At 42.6% G+C, this 17788-nt stretch overlaps 1 protein-coding gene across 1 annotated transcript in view; it reads right to left on the minus strand.

Annotated features, from left to right (window-relative positions):
- Nucleotides 1-19: 19 nt before the first annotated feature.
- The window catches only part of PSMD6 (proteasome 26S subunit, non-ATPase 6), a 45030-nt gene continuing 27261 nt past the window's right edge, over nt 20-17788 (minus strand). The window contains 13 exon segments of the mRNA XM_030296154.1: nt 20-232; nt 359-436; nt 5076-5244; nt 9499-9507; nt 10562-10612; nt 10615-10660; nt 10766-10985; nt 11237-11339; nt 11342-11381; nt 14671-14742; nt 14744-15125; nt 15602-15719; nt 15722-15902. Coding sequence (XP_030152014.1) covers nt 136-232; nt 359-436; nt 5076-5244; nt 9499-9507; nt 10562-10612; nt 10615-10660; nt 10766-10985; nt 11237-11339; nt 11342-11381; nt 14671-14742; nt 14744-15125; nt 15602-15719; nt 15722-15902 — 1566 coding nt within the window. The 3' untranslated portion in view covers nt 20-135.

The following is a 17788-nucleotide window of genomic DNA, read 5'->3' on the forward strand; positions in this document are numbered from 1 at the left end:
TTAATAAGAAAAAAGTAAATCGAAAGAAACAACAATGCAGTGTTTATTTTATACAGTTGAACTGGGCACATAGTAAAGTAAGCTATAAAAATTCCAAATAGTTATCTCTAAAGGAAATCCTTGGTTTACATGGTTTTACATATTAATTACTCTGGAAAGTTTCTGAACTCTGTTTAGTAGCAGATCTCCTTTCTTGATAGTTTCTTGGTACTGCCAGTTCTTGCTATCAGGTCTATAAATAAATTCAAGAAAAAGATGGCATTATTTACCAGTCACATTACTCCATAACCGTAGTCGGCCTGCTTTTAAAAAAATGCCCCTTATTCTGATACACAGTGATACACAAACTTAACAGTACCTGTTGGTTTCCACTATTTCATTTACTTTATCTATTTTGCAGTGTAGTCTCCCTGCAGCAATAAATCTGGAGAGTTCCCTATAATCAAGAGGGGGGAAAAAGGCATTAGTGTTAGCCTCATACAGAATTCTTAAAAAACATAAACTGCCCTAAATACATGTTTCCACTCTCTCTCAAGGGGACATTTAGTTTGCTTCCAGGCTGAGCTATTGAATACGCAGTAGCAGACAAGATCTTGGCATACTGCAGGCTCCTCTGCTAAGATGAGTACGAAATTTCCTATTTAGTGAATGAAATTATTTGTAAGCACATCTTTAAAGCTCCAAAGAAAAGCCTGGAGGGAGAGAAACAAATGGGGCAGGGGCACGTGATACAACAAGAGCAGATCATGCTCTGGATTTTCAAAATCCCTTCTGAGCATGGAGGTGAAAAAAAAAGCTGGCAAATTATTTTTAAGACCTAAGAAGATGCCAGGCTAAATTAGGATCAGGAATGAACAGATGATAGTAGTCTGTTGTGAAAAAGGTCTTTCGGAATACCTATACAGTCATGACCCCAAACCTCAAACTGAAGCTATCTAGAACATGGTCAGACAGGACTAGCGTTAGCAATGAAGCACGGTCAGAGATCGTCTACCAACAGAGGGAAAAGTAAATGCTTACAGATGTACAAAAGCTGAAGACTTTGCAATGCTACCCGAGAGAATAAATGGAAAGATGACTTCTTTAAAATAATCTACTTGTAATAGAATAGCTCAATTTAAATACAAATTATATGACAGATTACTTTCCCAGATGCTAAAACATCCTGATCCTAGCATACGAACAACAAAAAAGAGACTGAATCTTAACAAATCTCTGACAAAAGTGCTGAGAATGGTATTAAGGCAACTAATTGTGACAAATCCCAGAAACTATATTTAAAGACCCCCTGATAAACCTGGTTATGTAAAGAGAATTTCTACATAGGATACCATCACCAAAACCAAGTCACAAACTAAATGACAACATGGACAGAAGATGTTGGCAGTGTAAATTACAAAAAAAAAAAAAACAAAAACAAAAACCCACAGATCAAATGGCTCATTAAAATGTGGGCAAAGTTATATACACAAGGGAGATCCATTTTACTCATTAAAAATGCAAATCAAAGCTGTAATGCCATCATACTGGGGAGAAGCAAGTATAATGCAATGCTGAGGGATGTCTCCCACTTACAGAAGAGGGAGTGATATAATAAGATGCAAAGGAACTAAACGTTATTATTGAATCTTGGTAGAAAGAATTAGCATTTTTAATAAGGAAATGTATAATTTTGGAAAATCTGGTTATGAGCTTCAAAGAGCTTGAAAGCTGAAAAGGCTATGCTATTGGGAGATAGGTACAGACAGATACACAGGTGGCACACTTACTCTCCCTCAAAAATGTATCTGATCCAACCACTGGTCTTTTTCAACTTTTTTGGGTTTTCTAAACTCACTTGTGTTCCTTTTGCAAAGACTGAAATAGTTCCATTTCCAGAGGCAGCTGCTAACCCATTTACAACTACTACTCCGGCGCTGAGGTTCACATAGAAAATTACACCGAATGTAACCACCGGCAGCCTTAATGGTTGCACCCAAATCTATCCGGGAACCTCTGAAAGCAGCTCTGACTTACACACGAGCTCTACAAACTCCAGAATGCCCTCTGCTGAGGTTCGGACAGACTCCTCAACCCTAGAGCCTGACCGTGGATGCCCAAGGTGCTTGTCACTCCCAGCACCCCCAGATTTCAGAGCCTCACTTACCTGTGCCTGGACTGGTGGGGCAGACTCCTCAGTCTGGCATTCAGAACCCTGCTTGTCTGTTTCTGAACATAACGCCACACCACACCCTCCTACGTTTTTTGTGCTACTGCTTCCACCGAGAAAGCCCCCTATTCCTTACCTTCTTAGGGAAATCTTAAAAATGCAATGACCTCAAGTCCAAAGGCACACAAGGAGCCATCTGTGTCCGTTTCTCAGGCACTTGAATCACACATACTGACTCCCAGGTATGCTCACTCTGAACTCTACACCCCAAGAATAATCTGGGCGCAGCTTCCCTGCTGTTTACAACAACAAAACTTAACTGGTAAGTCCCCCAGTTTGCATGCAGGTCCCATTTCCCTGCTTTAGATCCAAACCACCTGTCCTCTCCTCTGTGCCAACTGAACACATCCCACGTTTGCTCGTCCTGCCAGCAGGGAGTATTTCCCCAAGCCTGCAGCATGGTGCCACACACACAGAAGGTACGCAGTAAGGATGAACGGAGTACTTACTGAACAAATAACCTAAAAACCAGATTTGCATCTCAGGTTTCAAGCAGAAGACCTACCAACACACAATGGTGTAATGCAGATCACGGGTAACCTTAAACCTGTCAACAGAGTAGTATTTACTCAAGTAATGGCCCCTTCCCATTCTCCAACAATATCTAAGGAAGTGGAAGAGTGATGGAGAATTATGTTCAAAATTACTAATTCAGACCCTTCTTAAAGGGAGGAATAAAAAGGATCCAGGAAGGGGTGCCTGGGTGGCTCAGTCCATCAAACCTCCAACTTCGGCTCAGGTCGTCATCTCGCAGGTTCAAGCCCCGCCTCCAGCTCTGTGCTGACACCTCAGAGCCTGAAGCCTGCTTCAGATTCTGTGTCTCCCTCTCTCTGCCCCTCCCCTGCTTGTACTCTGTCTCTCCCTCCCTCTCGCTCTCAAAAATAAACATTTAAAAAAAAAGAAGGATCTAGGAAAAACCCAGATGTGAATTGGGTGTCAGAAATTTATTTCTAGGTAACAACTAGAGCTCTGTGTGTACATACAACTTTTGCCTTTAGAGCCGGCCTGCAAGCATGAAGGAAAAAAGTCACATACCATCTGAAATACACCATCCAGAACTCAGGTCACCGTAATAAGTTGAACACTGCAGTATGTCTAATGGCACATTCCTGCTGCTTTTCGGCACCTATCCACAATGTCATTTTGAGCCTCAAATAGCCCCCAAGTAGCGAAGGCTGGATCACCTCCGTGGCACAGTTAAGAAACTGAGGAAGGGGCAGAATCAGACCAAGGCCACATAGCTATTCAGTGAGAAAGCTAGAAGCAGCCAGGCCAGCCCTGGTTTTGCATGCACCACTCACCACAGTAAGCCACCCCTTCAGTGAGTCCTGAACAATCACATTCTTAATGGACACCCCCCATTCCAGGAACCAACTCTGCGGGGCAGTAGTTACCAGATTGGAATTTCACAGGCTAGTTCAATTCAGAACTAAAACCAACCTAGGCATACCAGCCTTCTATTTTGGTAACAATAATTTTTAAAATGCAAACAAAACAATCACTGCCTTTTCTCTTTCAAAGGAAGAGTATAAGGGGATTTCTGATAGTGACAGCTCAATAGAGGAGCTCAGGTCATACTGAAGATCTATGTCTCTCACCCAGATGTAAACATTACCTCCAAACAAGCCTATAAGCAAATATGCATGCTGAAGCAAGTAGGGATGGAATGTATGGGTGGCTAAAATTTACTTTGAAATGTTGGAAACCTAGGATATACAGATACAGAGTAAACCAGATACAACAAAATGTTAACGATACAGTCAACACTGTAACCCCTTAGCACTTCCTACAGATGTGAAATTTTTCATAATAAACCAGAAAAATCAAACCCCTAAAATGAGAATGTTCTTTTTTAAATGAAATATAGCATGATTTAACTTTACCATCTTGTTCATTGTGGGCCACTGAAAACTATCACCGACATTTATAAGACCTGTATTTGGGAAGCACTGATCCAGATACTATAAGGACAGCACCTATTCTGAATGTGTACTCCTCCCACACCCTTGTCCAGGCCACCACCTATTTCCTCCATGAGCTACTGTACTGAACGGCCAGCTCAACTAGCCTCCCTGTCCCCTTGCAGTCTAAGACACAGCATGAAAACGTATCACTCTCATGCGTAACATCCTCCAGGGGCTTTCCACAGGGCCTAGATTAAAACCGAAGCTCCATACCACGGCCTACCAGGCCCTGCACAAACACGTATCTGCCTGACTCTCCCACAGCTCCCCCCCCCCCCCCCCCCCCCGCCAACACTACCAATACACTGCAGCCAAACACATCTTTCTGTTCCATTATCTCCACAGATTCATTTCTATCTCAATTTACCTTATGTATTGATTTGCCTACTAGCTAACTCTCCCCATATAAAGAGTATTAAAGTCCATAACGACAAGGACCTGGAACAGTGCCAACCATAGCATAAAGGCTTAGCAAGTATCTGATGAATCACTGATTCAAGGGCTAAAAGTCCCATTTTTAACAACTAATGTGACCGGAATAGGAGCAGTAGCCAAAAAACCTGAGGCATTAGCAGAGAAAGTAGGATCTTAATGTGAGGTCTAAGAAAGGCATCAGAGTCATTACTATAGCAGCAACGTAGTCCACAGAGAAGGAACACAATACTGTTGTAGTAATAACTGGTCCTAACAACCTTTCGCAAAATCACTTAACCTCTCCACAACGTGATATCCCCATCTGTTACTAAAAGGCATATCATGAAGGCAGAAATAACAGATGACTGTTTTGATAATAGAGAAAAACTCACTTTTTTTTTTTTACAATTGAGGGAAGCAATGTCCATTGAGAAAATGTACAAGTTGACACATAACTTCAAAGGATCTATATTAATTGTTAAACTTACTGATCAATGAATTCCACACCAACACCAAAGGCTTCTGCCATATAGCCAAGAGTTAATGACCTATAGGATTCCAGCAGCTGGCTGTATGCATGAATTCTCATTTCTCTTACATAGTATCGATAATGAGGAGCAAAAAGCCAGTCCTTTTTCATTTCCTGTTCCACAACAGCTGCAACAAATAAAATGACAAATTGTAAGAGAGAAATCAGAGACCATGTTTATAACATAAGAATTAATAGCTTTGATTCTAAGGAGCTCTTAGAAGTCACTAAAAGTGGTTAAAATATATAGGATATTAACGAGCAGTCCACACAAATTATTTTACTACATAGTTACTGCATCACTGCTCTGAAGAGTAAGGACCTGGCAGTAAACCAAAAAGCCAAGACCCTGCTACCACAGAAACAAAGTTTTCAAAGAAGAGAGAGAAATGAATATACAAGACCTTCTTAGAGAGTAATAAATTCTGTGTAGAAAACAGAAGAGCGACGTAACAGTGACTAGGAGGCCTTCCTGTGGTTTGGGGTGGACAGGGAACCCCTCTGAGGAAGTGGCCAAACAGCAGGAGGCACAGAGCAATGCAAATAATGCAGAAGTCCCAAGGCAGGAAGAGCCCAGTTCGGCCCAGAATAGAAAGGAGGACAGATTCAAAACACAGCAACACAGAGACAGATATGGGGAGAAGGTAAACAGGACCAAAAAAATAAAAAAAATGTACTTATGTTTCTGGCTTTAACAAGATGCAAATCCCTGGAGAAGGAGAACTGTTTTGTTTTGTTTCTTGGTTTGGGAGGTTTTTTGGAGGCAGGGAAAGGGAGATTCACAGTGTTCATGTGGATTCCCCTCTTAGACATCCAAGTGAAAATATCAAGGAGACATTCAGGCATGGGTCTGGCGCTCACTGGAAAGTTTGAGGCTGGAGACATGAATTTGGAAATCACTGCCATCCAGATGTACTTGACAGAATGAAGACGGGGACAAGAGCAATGACCAAGTCTGAGGCAGTCACTAAGAGGTCTGACAAAGGATAAGGTGGTAGGTCTGGGGAAAACAAAGGTGTGTTATCGTTCAAGAGAACAAAGATGCGGGCATGATGCAAAGGCTGGTCAACATCAAAGGAGAGAAGGATGAGTGAAGCAATGCGTGGTTTAGCAACATGGAAATCAATGGCCCTATAACAAGATAATGCTTATTCACATGAATAAAATAAACGCATAAATATCAAGTCATTATGTTGTATAGCTTAAACTTACACAACATGTCCTATCTCCATAAAACTGGAAAATACAGCAAGAAAACCCAGGGAAGAGACAGGGAAGCTAACTGTTCGTCAGGATGGGTCATATCCATAAGCCGAACATAAAACATCTTCTGTCATTTATATGCCATTTAAAAGACTGAAGAGTTAAATATAAACTATCCCTGGAAACAAGAAATGAATAAAATATCAACATAATTATTTTCCTCCTCTCAGACTGGTTAGCAGTACGGGGGCAAGGGGCCAGGCTCTCTTAAAATGATTTAAGTTGAGAGTAGAAATGGTTTATACATAAAATAAATCCATGGGGACACAGAATATAGTCAATAATGTATTAACTTTGTATGGTGACAGATGGTAACAAGATTTATATGGTAATCATTTCACAATGTATATAAACATCAAATCACCATGTTGTCCACCTGAAATTGACATTGCATTTCAGTTATACTTCAATAAAAAAGTGTAAATGTAAATTGGCAGAGTATTTCTGGAAGGCAACAGTGATCAAGATGCATTGTGTTTATACTTTGTAAAATTCACTTTCTTAGGCTTCTTCCTAAGGAAATAAGTGGAAGTAGAAAAAATGAATTATAAGAGAATGTTCAAAACAAAGTTGTTCACAATAGGAGAAAACTGTAAACAGCGTAATTTTTCATCAGTAGAGGATGGATTATGGCACATCCAACACGCTGAAACAGAAGGTCTTTTAAGAGGGTAACCAGAACGTCCAAGGAGCTCCACGTGTTTGATTTGCCACCACATATGCAGTGTCTGATACGTGACAGCTGCTTACAAATACTGACTCAATGACCAACTATTTTTATAGAGACATGAAAAGATATTCACGTTATACTGAGAAGAGAAAAAAAAGCGACTTAGAAAACAGCATGTAAAACACACCCACGTATGTTTAACGATGGTGTTACATGCTTGTATCTCTGGACACAAATGTCCCTGAAGGACACATTTGAAACTTGAGAGCAGCAAACACCTCTAGAGAAAGGACCCTGGCAAGCATCAGTTAGGGAGACCCATTTTCTTCTTTAAATAACATTGTTTGAAATTTCTCCATGCGTACATACAACCTTGGGTTTTTTGTTATGTTGTTTTCCATTTCTTCAAGTATGTTTGAATGAATAAAAGATTTGGAAAGATCTATAAAATGGTTCTCTCTGGAAGAATTTGATGAGTGAACACAGGTATGGATGTGGGAATAGGATTTTCTCTATTTTTAATTTTAAAAACAATCATATATTACCTAGAAAAAGATGCAGTTTCCTTTTTCAAACGAAATATTTTAAAGCACACACACTATGACCATCTGGAGAAGCAAAAAAGGCTCATAAAACCCAATAAACCCTACTTGTCTCACTATACTAGAGAAGAAATGGTACAAATAATGACTTTGTCATCAAAGAAAATTTAACCATTCTTCTGCATCTAAAGTATCTGGGCAACATATTAATCTGGTAGAGATAAAAACTGTTATCCACAATGTTTAAATAAAAGACTGATTATGGATGGGGAGCATAGGAGGAGGTTAATACTTTAGCCAGTTTCCAAAGCCATCAATTTCCTATACAACGATAGTATTTTTCCTCACTTTTCTCTTAAGTTATTGATTTAATTAACACAACAGACATTTGTCCAGAGCACTTCCTAATATACAGGCAATGTACTGGTAGTCAAGTTCATTACAAAGATTAAAAAAAAAAAAAAAACTCCCAACAATTCTAGTTGGAAGAGACAAACTAAGAAAGAACCACAAAGTAATGTGCTCTTGTAAAAATGGGGCATATGACCAATAAGCACACAAGAGGTTCAACATCAGACAGATCAGAGTCAGAGAAATGTCAAAACCACCAGATAGGGGCGCCTGGGTGGCGCAGTCGGTTAAGCGTCCGACTTCAGCCAGGTCACGATCTCGCGGTCCGGGAGTTCGAGCCCCGCGTTGGGCTCTGGGCTGATGGCTCAGAGCCTGGAGCCTGTTTCAGATTCTGTGTCTCCCTCTCTCTCTGCCCCTCCCCCGTTCATGCTCTGTCTCTCTCTGTCCCAAACATAAATAAACGTTGAAAAAAAAAAAAAAATTAAAAAAACCACCAGATAGCACTTCACACCCACTAAGATGTCTATAATCACAAAGACACAGTAACAAGTACTGGACGTGAGGAAACAAACTCGCACACGCTGCTGGTGGAGACTTGAAATGATACAGCTGCTTTAGAAAACAGCTTAGCAGTTCCTGAAATATTAATCAAAGAATTACCACATGATCCAGGAGTTTCACTACTAAGTACATATACACACGAGAGAAATGAAAACAAAGGTCTGCGCGAAACACACACAAATGCCCATCACAGCCAAAAAGGAGAGAGAACCCAATGTCCATCAACTGATGAAGGGGTTTTAAAAGTGTAGTATATCCATACAATGGAGTATCATTCAGCCATAAAACTAAATGCAGCACTGGTAGATGTCACAACAAGATGACCGATGAAATGGGCAACAGAAACCAGGCACAAAGTGCCACATATATGTGACGCCATTTATAGGAAATGTCAGAGTAAGAATATGCAAATCCATGGAGATAGAAAGATTAGTGGTAGCTGGGGGAGGAATGGGAAGTGACAGCTCAATGCTTCCAGATTTCCTTTCAGGGTGAAGATATTTAGGAATTCATGACGACTGCACAACTTTGTCAATAAGGCCACCAAATTTTACACTTGAAACGGGTGAACTTTATGGTATATAATTTATTTCTCAGTAAAAAAAGAGGAAGGGGCATGAAATAAGAGCTCCTCAGGAATGCAGGGGAGGGATTCATTCTGAAAAGGGGAAAGGCCCCACATTTGAGCGCAGTAATGACCAGGAGACCCACAAGCATAAAAAAGGAAGAACGATAATTCTGCAATACAATCCTGTGTGCAAACACACCTGAGTACGCATGAGAAGATGAAGCCAAGCAGGAAACACATCATGGTAACGGCCCTGTTCCCACGTCACATAAGGTAAGTAACATCAATTCTCAAAAAGCAGCCTAACTTTTAACGCATAGAGAAAGCACTCCACAAACATCAGGCCAAAACCCACTTCAAAAATCGAACAAGCATTAGAGTCCCATCCCCACCCTTAACAATTCTGGTGAAGGCTATCTATTGAAGCAAATACTTTCTGGAATTTGCTGCATAAGCAAGAAAATGTATCAATGCCAAGTTCTTCAAGTTTCAGGAAGATCATTTAGGAAGGACCTTTGGGTTGACTTGACGCAAGGCAATTTTTTTATCATCTTAGTATTTGTGCTCAACAACAGAAAACCAAATGACCACAAAGGAATGGGGGATGACAGGAAAATCAAGCAGATTTGGGTAGGATCATTTAACTACTTTTGGAGGGATACCACAAGTACTTTCACAAAATTATTTTTCTCAACTCACAGCCCTTGGAAATGATTTGCAAATCAGCCAAAGATTTACATACTGCATAAAGAATGACTCACTGCTGAATTCAAGGCTCAATTAACATTAACCCAACAGGAAATGAAGGATTCCCTCACATCTTTCCCCATAAAACTCAATACTTGTAACTGACTATGTGCTCACTTCTGACTTCTACCCCCTTAAGACTCTAAATCAGGGAGTCTATCAAACTTCTTCATCAGAGGGCCAGACGCTAAACATTTTGAAGCCACTGACGGGCACAAAGCCCTCTGTCACATATTCTTCTCAGTTCTTTAAAAAAAAAAACATTTTGTTATTTTTTTAGTTCTTTAAAAAAAATTTTAAATGGGTGTCTGGGTGGCTCAGTTGATTAAGCACATGATTCGACTTTGGCTCGGGTCATAATCTCACAGAGATGGAGACCCGCATCAGGCTCTGTGCTGGACTGATACCGAGGCTGCTTGGTATTCTCTCTCCCCCTCCCGCTTGCACATGTGCACTCTCTCAAGATAAATGAACTTAAAAAAAACTTTTTTCAAACAAACCTTTAACGGTGTGAACATCAATCTTGCCTACTGGGCTATACAAAAACAAGTCATAGTCTGCTAACCCCACTCCCTAAACAAAAGGGGCAAAACATTAGCCACACCGATCGAAGACCAGCAGCTACCTGTGCAGTGTTTTTCACATATATAAAAAGTCACTTTAGTTATCTGCACACCGAATCAGGATTAAGACGAAGACAGACAACCGACATGAGCAACTGAACTCTATCCTTACCTAACGACGGAAGAAAACCGAGTAACGGCATTCATAGAGGGAAAACAGATACTGCCGACTGCCGGAAGGCTGTGCAACACCTCCAGGATCTCTGCTCCTTTAATCACCTACAAATTAAAAGAAACAAACACAATTGTGTGCTTTCGTGAGTACTTAAGTTAGAAAAGCAGGGAGTAGTTTTTAAATAGGAGTATTAAAGATGTAGTTGTTACCTTTTCCCGGAGATCAGGTCTTTCTAAGGCAATCATGCTGACATAGACAGTGTAAGTCACAAAGGTTTTATAATCCATAAGTTCATAGGATGTAAATGTTGAAACTGTGTCAAGGAAGAGTTCAGCTGCCTGTTTGAAATCACGAATAGCCACACAGTAAAGACCTTGATATACTTTTAGGCGGTTTCTCCTGTCCCAATCTCCTCCTTCCTCTATTAAGCTATAAATAAAAAATAGTAAGGTCACAATCTGGAAATAGACAAGGCCACTTTTTATCAATTTTGTGTTATTTTCAAAGAGAAAACAACAACTTGAATCAAAAGAAAATATTTAAAGAAAATATTTTACTAAATAAGTACTTGAATTATTTGACCAATTTATTAGTTGTAAATAAAAGAGGCAAATTTCTTACATCGGTTTCTTATTTATAGCATAATTGAGAGAGAATATATCCCCAGCATTAAAGAGTACCTTTTGGCCTTCTCTGTGTTTCGTGTGATGAGATCATTATCCATATAAAATAAGCCAATCCTAAGAAGATAAAACACAATATCCAGTCGGTGACCCAAGGCACGGTTTTGTCATATGTCTTGCGAAAGGCTGTCAGAGCACCCTCCTGTCAAGAAACGCAAGGCACAGGTGAGAAAAGTTGAAAGTTTCAAAAACTATCAAATGTCTGGAATTTTCTTAACAATGGGTAGAAGGAACAGGTAGGAGCAGGGATAAAATAACTTAGGCATAAACTGATAACTGTCGAAAGTGGGTGATAACTACATGAAGGTTCATTGTACTTTTCTATCCACTTGTATAAAAAATACATCAAATACGCCTAAACATATACTCAACATTCTAAAAATAATGTAAGAAAAATAGTCACAATTTAGTCACAATTATTTCAATATTCTTTGCTCCACATTTTCAGTACTTTTCCCCTTAATTATACTATACTACTTTATTGTAAATGATCACACTACTTAAAGGTTAATAGAAACTTTCCCTAAATCATTGACTATGAAATACAAAGGAATGTTTATACAATTTTGTGTTAAAGCACTGTGGGATGAGATTTTTTTTTTTAAGTTTATGTACTTTGAGAGAAAGAGAGCATGAGCTGGGGAAGGATGGGGGAGTGGAGGAAGAAGGGGAGAGAAGGGGAGAGAGGGGGAGAGAGGGGGAGAGAGGGGGAGAGAGGGGGAGAGGGGGGGAGAGGGGGAGAGAGGGGGAGAGAGGGGGAGAGAGGGGAGAGAGGGGGAGAGAGGGGGAGAGGGGGGAGACAGAGAATTGAATGAAGAATATCCCAAGCAGGCTCCATTGCCAGCTGGAAACCCAACGCAAGGCTCAAATGCACTCACCGTGCGATCATGACCTGAACTGAAATCTAGGGCCAGAGACTTAACTGACTGATCATGCAGGTGCCCCTAAGATGTTTCTACTGCTTTAAAAATACCAACATAAATACAATCATTTGTCTATACTTGGTACTTCTTTTTTTTTTAGTGTTTGAGAGAGAGAGAGAGAGAGCATGAGCATGTGCACAAGACGGGGAGGGATCCCAATCAGGCTCTGCCCTGACAGCAGAGTCCGATGTGGGGCTCAAACTCATGAACCCTGAGATCATGACCTCAACCGAAGACAGGGGCTTAACCCACTGAGCCACCCAGACACCCCTATACTTGGTACTTCTTAGTATGTGTCTGGCCTTGTTTTATGTAATTATAAATTACACCTCTTAAATTAATAATAGGGGCTAGCAAGACAATAATGGGCACAGCCAGCACTCAGATCTTGGTTTCTAAGTACAACTCCCTTCCCACCCTGAGAAACAGATGATTCCAGGTTTGGAGAGTAAAAATAACAAGTGAGCCTGTAACATCCTCTCATGTGAGAAAATAAGGATGACCAATGAGATGTCAAACAAAAAAAACCTTCTTGAAGGAGTTTCCACTAACCCATCTGTAACAAAATGAGCACCATGAAGAATAAGGACTGTAGTCAATGGTAATACAGTGAATAATAAAAATCCATTAAGTAAGAGTAAATAACATATTAAAAATGAGAGTAGGGGCGCCTAGGTGGCTCAGTGAAGTGACCGACTCACGATTTCGGCTCAGGTCATGACCTCAAGGTTCCTGAGTTCAAGGCCCGAGTCGGGCTCTATGCTGGCAGTGCAAAGCCTGCTTAGGATTCTCTCTCTCTCTCTCCCTCTCTCTTTGCCCCTCCCCTGCTCACGCTACCCCCCCCCCAAATAAGCAAAAACACATTTTTTAAAAATCAGAGTAAATAGGAGGGAAAAAACGAAAAGTTACTTAATAAGCATGGAAAATGATAGGAGCACATCACCAAGGGATAACCCCTGATGGTGACTCAACCGTGTCCTTGTTGAAACTCCTCAAATCCAGAATCAACAGCTTTAAGTTGCTCACTCACACGTAATAACGTACCCTCTTTAAAACCAAAGCACATCACACAACTGGGAAAACCACACAAACTATCAGCTATTTTTAAACTCTTCTGATTTTTCCAAATTTTTAGTGACCACATATCACATTTACAAGAAGAAAAAGCTTGTTTTAAGCCTAAAATAACAATAACTCTGGTCATTAACATTTAAGCACTCTTTGCCGGGTACGAAGCTAAGCTCTCTGCCCCCATCTTTAACCCTCACTAAGTACAAACTGTCGTTATCCCTATTTACAGATGAGGAAATGGAGGGTCCAGTAAGTCATAATTACTGAAACCAGAACTCTACCCGGCCCATCTGATCCAAGAATCCACACTATGACGCTTTTTTATACTGATGCCACGACATCTGTCATCTAAATACTTCAGGAGGCACAACTTAAAATTAATGACATTCAAAGCCCATCCTCTTACCCACTATTAACACAGCTCCTAAATTAAAAATTCAAAAGGTCTAACACCTGTAGGTATTTCCTCTCATGCACTGACGGGAAAGAAATCAGGTTGCCTAATATGTGGAAAAACCGGCCATATATATGAGACAAAAATCCTTCCCTGTCCCAGCAATGTCATTTCCCAGAATCCTCTCGAGAGAACATGAGCTATATACACAAGGAAGCCCATTGAAGCAACCAGCACAAACAGCTGAAAAGAACATACACGTCCACTAGTGGCTGAAGGGCCAAGGAAACAGCCCTACAGTGGACTACTAGCTAGGAATTACCCAGAATGAGCGAGAGTTATGTACGTTAACGTGGAAAGATCACGACGTGATGCTGAATGAAAAAGTAAACAAGAAAACATGGTGCCCTAACGTCCCACTTATTTAAGACAATTTTTTAAGTAGTGTCTACGGGGGCTTCAAACTCACGACCCTGAGACCAAGGGTCACATGCTCCACGGAGCCAGCCAGAAGCCCCCAAAAAGTTTTTTTTTTTTTTTTTTTTGAAACACTATCCTACCCAGTTTCTACAGGTACATTTACATGCCTGTAATAAAAGCAAGTAAAAAAGGTTACCTTTCAGGAGGCAGGGAACAAAGAAAAATCAAATAGAACTTCAGCATTAAGTGTAATGTTCGGTTTCTTATAAGGCGACTCTTACTTACATAAGAGTAATTTTTTAACTCCTCCAAAAGAGCCGATGCTTTCCAAGCAAGGTGAGAAAGAAAGGTGCACTAACTGGGAATGATCCCATGGTTGTCGAAGCGGTACACAAAAACGTCTGCACCTGCACTTCCGTGTTTAATGGCACTCCTGACAGACTGGAGCAACAAAACTTCTCTTTACCTCACTTTTGTGCTCATTCACGAGGCCAGGTAAGCACATTACCTTTGTATTTTAAGAAGGATGTTAATTTTTTACGTGAGACGTTATTCACCTAGAAAAGTGCTTATCTGCGGCTATAGAAGGTGGAGGGGGGGCGGGGTGGACCACCTCGGCTCACCTTGTCACCTATCCGGCACAGGTACTCGGCCTTCGCCATCATGGCATCCCGGATTTCGCTCTCTCCCAGATTTCTTCTCTGCATCTTCCAGCTCCTCGTCCAAACGTTTCAACTCTTCCTCATTCGCCTTCTTCATCTTACTGAGCAGGTCTGTATCCATCTGCCAGTCGAGGGATTTGCACAGGGCTTCGTAATAAGGAGCCATGTCTGCGAGCCAAAGAGAGGGCCGTGACTTACGAGCGGGCGCCCCTGGTACCCTCAGGTCCGTGCCCACCCCCCTCTTCGTCTCGCACGAGCCGCTGTCCTCCCCGTCACCGGGAAGGAACGGGACAGAGCCCGGCGAAGGGCCTGGCGAAACGTAAACGCCTGCTGCTGGGAGGTTGGCATCGAAGCCAGTCCTGGCTGGGGACAGGGCAATCCTGTTTGCCTCCGGCCGGCTTCTGTTCCAAAAAAGCCTTCAAGCAGCGGAAAGAGGCCAGTTTGTGCACACGCGCCGCCAGGCCTGTTCAAGGATACAGAGCCCAGGGCCAGTGCCTGCGACGCACGACTCCGCGACCCCAGACTTCCCCTCCGTGCGGACAGCTGGCCCCTCTTACAGGACCGCCCCCGCCCAGGCCTAGCCGCTGAGGACGGCAGGTCCCGAGCCCTTCTTCTGTGCCGGGCACGCAGCTCGGCACCCTCGGCACTCCGCCCAAGCCGCCTTCAGAGGGGAAGGGCCGCCACACACGCAGACCCCTCTGACGGCACGGCGGCAGGGCCCCGAGGGCACCCCTAAGGGAGGGAAGGTCCTGAGAGCCCGAGAAGGCGAGCCTGGTCTCCGGGGGCCCGTCACGGGGCGCCCCGAGCCCCTGCGGGGAAAATGCCCGCGGGCTCCGGGACGCGGGGCCAGCCCGGGCCTAGGCCGCTGACTCGGCGCTCGCGCGAGCCTCACTTATCCCGGACGGCCGCCATCAGCTCGTCGCGCACGGCCGTCGCTCCGCGGTGCTCGGGCAGGCTGAGCAGGAAACGCAGCTGCGCGATGCGCAGGTCGGGGTTCTTGGGCAGACCTCCTCCTCGAGGTTCTCCAGCGGCTCGGCGGCGGGGGTAGCGGCTGAAGGCGGACGGCAACTCGGCGCTGATCCGCGGCGGCTGCGGCAGCGGAAGCGGGAGGAGTCGGCGAGCGCGCCGGCAGCCTCCGGCCCGGCTTCCGGTCCCGGGTCAGCCTCCGCCAGCGGCGTCCTCTGCTGGACGCGCTACGGAACACCGCCCGGCATGAGCGCCGGCGCCCCCGTGTGGTCCCAAACGGCTTTCCCTCGCTCTAGGCCCCTAGAGTCCTGTATGCTAGAGGCCCAACTCCCAAGTTCGATTTTCCAAAAGTCTCCCTCCCTCGCTTTTAGCTAGAGTACTTTTCATTCCGTTCCTAAGTGACAGGACCTGGCAAACGTTTTTGAAAATATCGCCACCACCACCACCATCATCATCGTCAATAACAGCAACAATAAAAACAGACACCAAAATTTGTGGCATCCTACTCTGCCCGAGCAAAGCCGTGTATCAGCTATTCAGCAATGCCAGGGGAAAATCCTCTGTCCGCAGCTGCAAAACCCACGTCTTTCCTCTAGTCTAAGGAAATGGCACCCGATAATTCCAGCCTTAATACAACGACATTACATTTTGTTATGCAATCATTTAAACCATTGCACGCCCGCATTTTCAGCCTTTTTGTTCATGTTGCTATAGGGGTCTTCCAGACTCGGTACTAGTTACATGAAATTCCATCTGGTGAATTTGCCATAATTTACTTTTACTCTCCCTCCATGAGAGGTACCTTTAGGTCGGCCATGGTTATTGTTTTCCCTACTATAAAAACTGAGATGAGGCGCCTGGGTGGCTCGTGGGTTAAGCTTTGGTTCAGGTAATGATCTCACGGTCCATGAGTTCGAGACCGACATCAGGCTCTGTGCTGACAGCTCAGAGCCGGGAGCCTGCTTTGGATTCTGTGTCTCCCTCTCTCTCTGCCCCTCCCCCACTCGTGTGTGTGTGTGTGTGTGTGTGTGTGTGTGTGTGTGCGCGCGCGCGCGCGCTCTCTCTCTCTCTCTCTCAAAATAAGTATTAAAAAAAATAATGAAAAAAACAACTGGGATGAACATCCTTGGGTGCGTACATCATTTGATATTTTGCGGGTATTTCCCTTAGCATGCATTCCCATGCAGGATTAACAAAGGGAAAGAACGTTCTATGAGTTTTAAAATGTAATGTCACATGGTTTTCCAGAGGAGTTGAGCCAGTTTATATAGGCAGTGAAAATTTGGGACAGCAGTAGGCATCCATACCACACATTTTTAAATTATTTACTTGTTTTGGTAAAAATAAGCATTTCGAGGACCCCCTCAGATGATAGAGAAAATAAAGAACACAGAAAAAAATTACTAGCACTCCATCATGTTAAACTTTCAGTGAAGAACTCTCTAAACCATCTTTCATTCATTCACTCATCAAACAGATATTATCGCTGGTGCAAGTACCAGGTGCTATGAACAGAGAGAGAGAGAGAGAGAGGAGAAAGACGAGAGAGAGGGAGAGGGAATCCCAAGCAGGCTCCACACTCAGCCTGCTCCCCAATTCAGGGGTTGATCCCATGACAGTGGGATCATGAACCTGAGCCAAATCAGAGTCAGACGATCAAGTGACTGAGCCATCCAGGTACCATTAAAAAAATATTTTTGTTTTAGATTTCATTGTTTTCATGTGCCAACTTTTATTCCATCAATCCTTAATTGCTATCAATTTGGATAATTTTTATTTCCTCAGTCTTATAAATCCATACTATGATCATGTATGTGTATAAATTTACATATTTATACAATTATTCCTTAATCCAAATCCCTAAAGGTGTAATTTCTGAATAGAGAGTCTAGCATTTATATTTCGACATACTTGTGTAAGAATTATATACATTAGTTTTCAAAAAATGACAGAGCAATTTACGGTCCCACCAGTATTAAACAGAGGACCCATCTCCCTCTTTATCAGTACGCTTCTGTCAACCATTTTAAGCTTTGGCAACAATAGCAATGTTGCTTTTCCTTTACATTTATTTTATTATTATAAGGTTGAATTTCTTTCACGTTTCTACTAC

Source organism: Lynx canadensis, chromosome A2, assembly GCF_007474595.2.
Source record: "Lynx canadensis isolate LIC74 chromosome A2, mLynCan4.pri.v2, whole genome shotgun sequence".
Lineage (NCBI taxonomy): Eukaryota > Metazoa > Chordata > Mammalia > Carnivora > Felidae > Lynx > Lynx canadensis.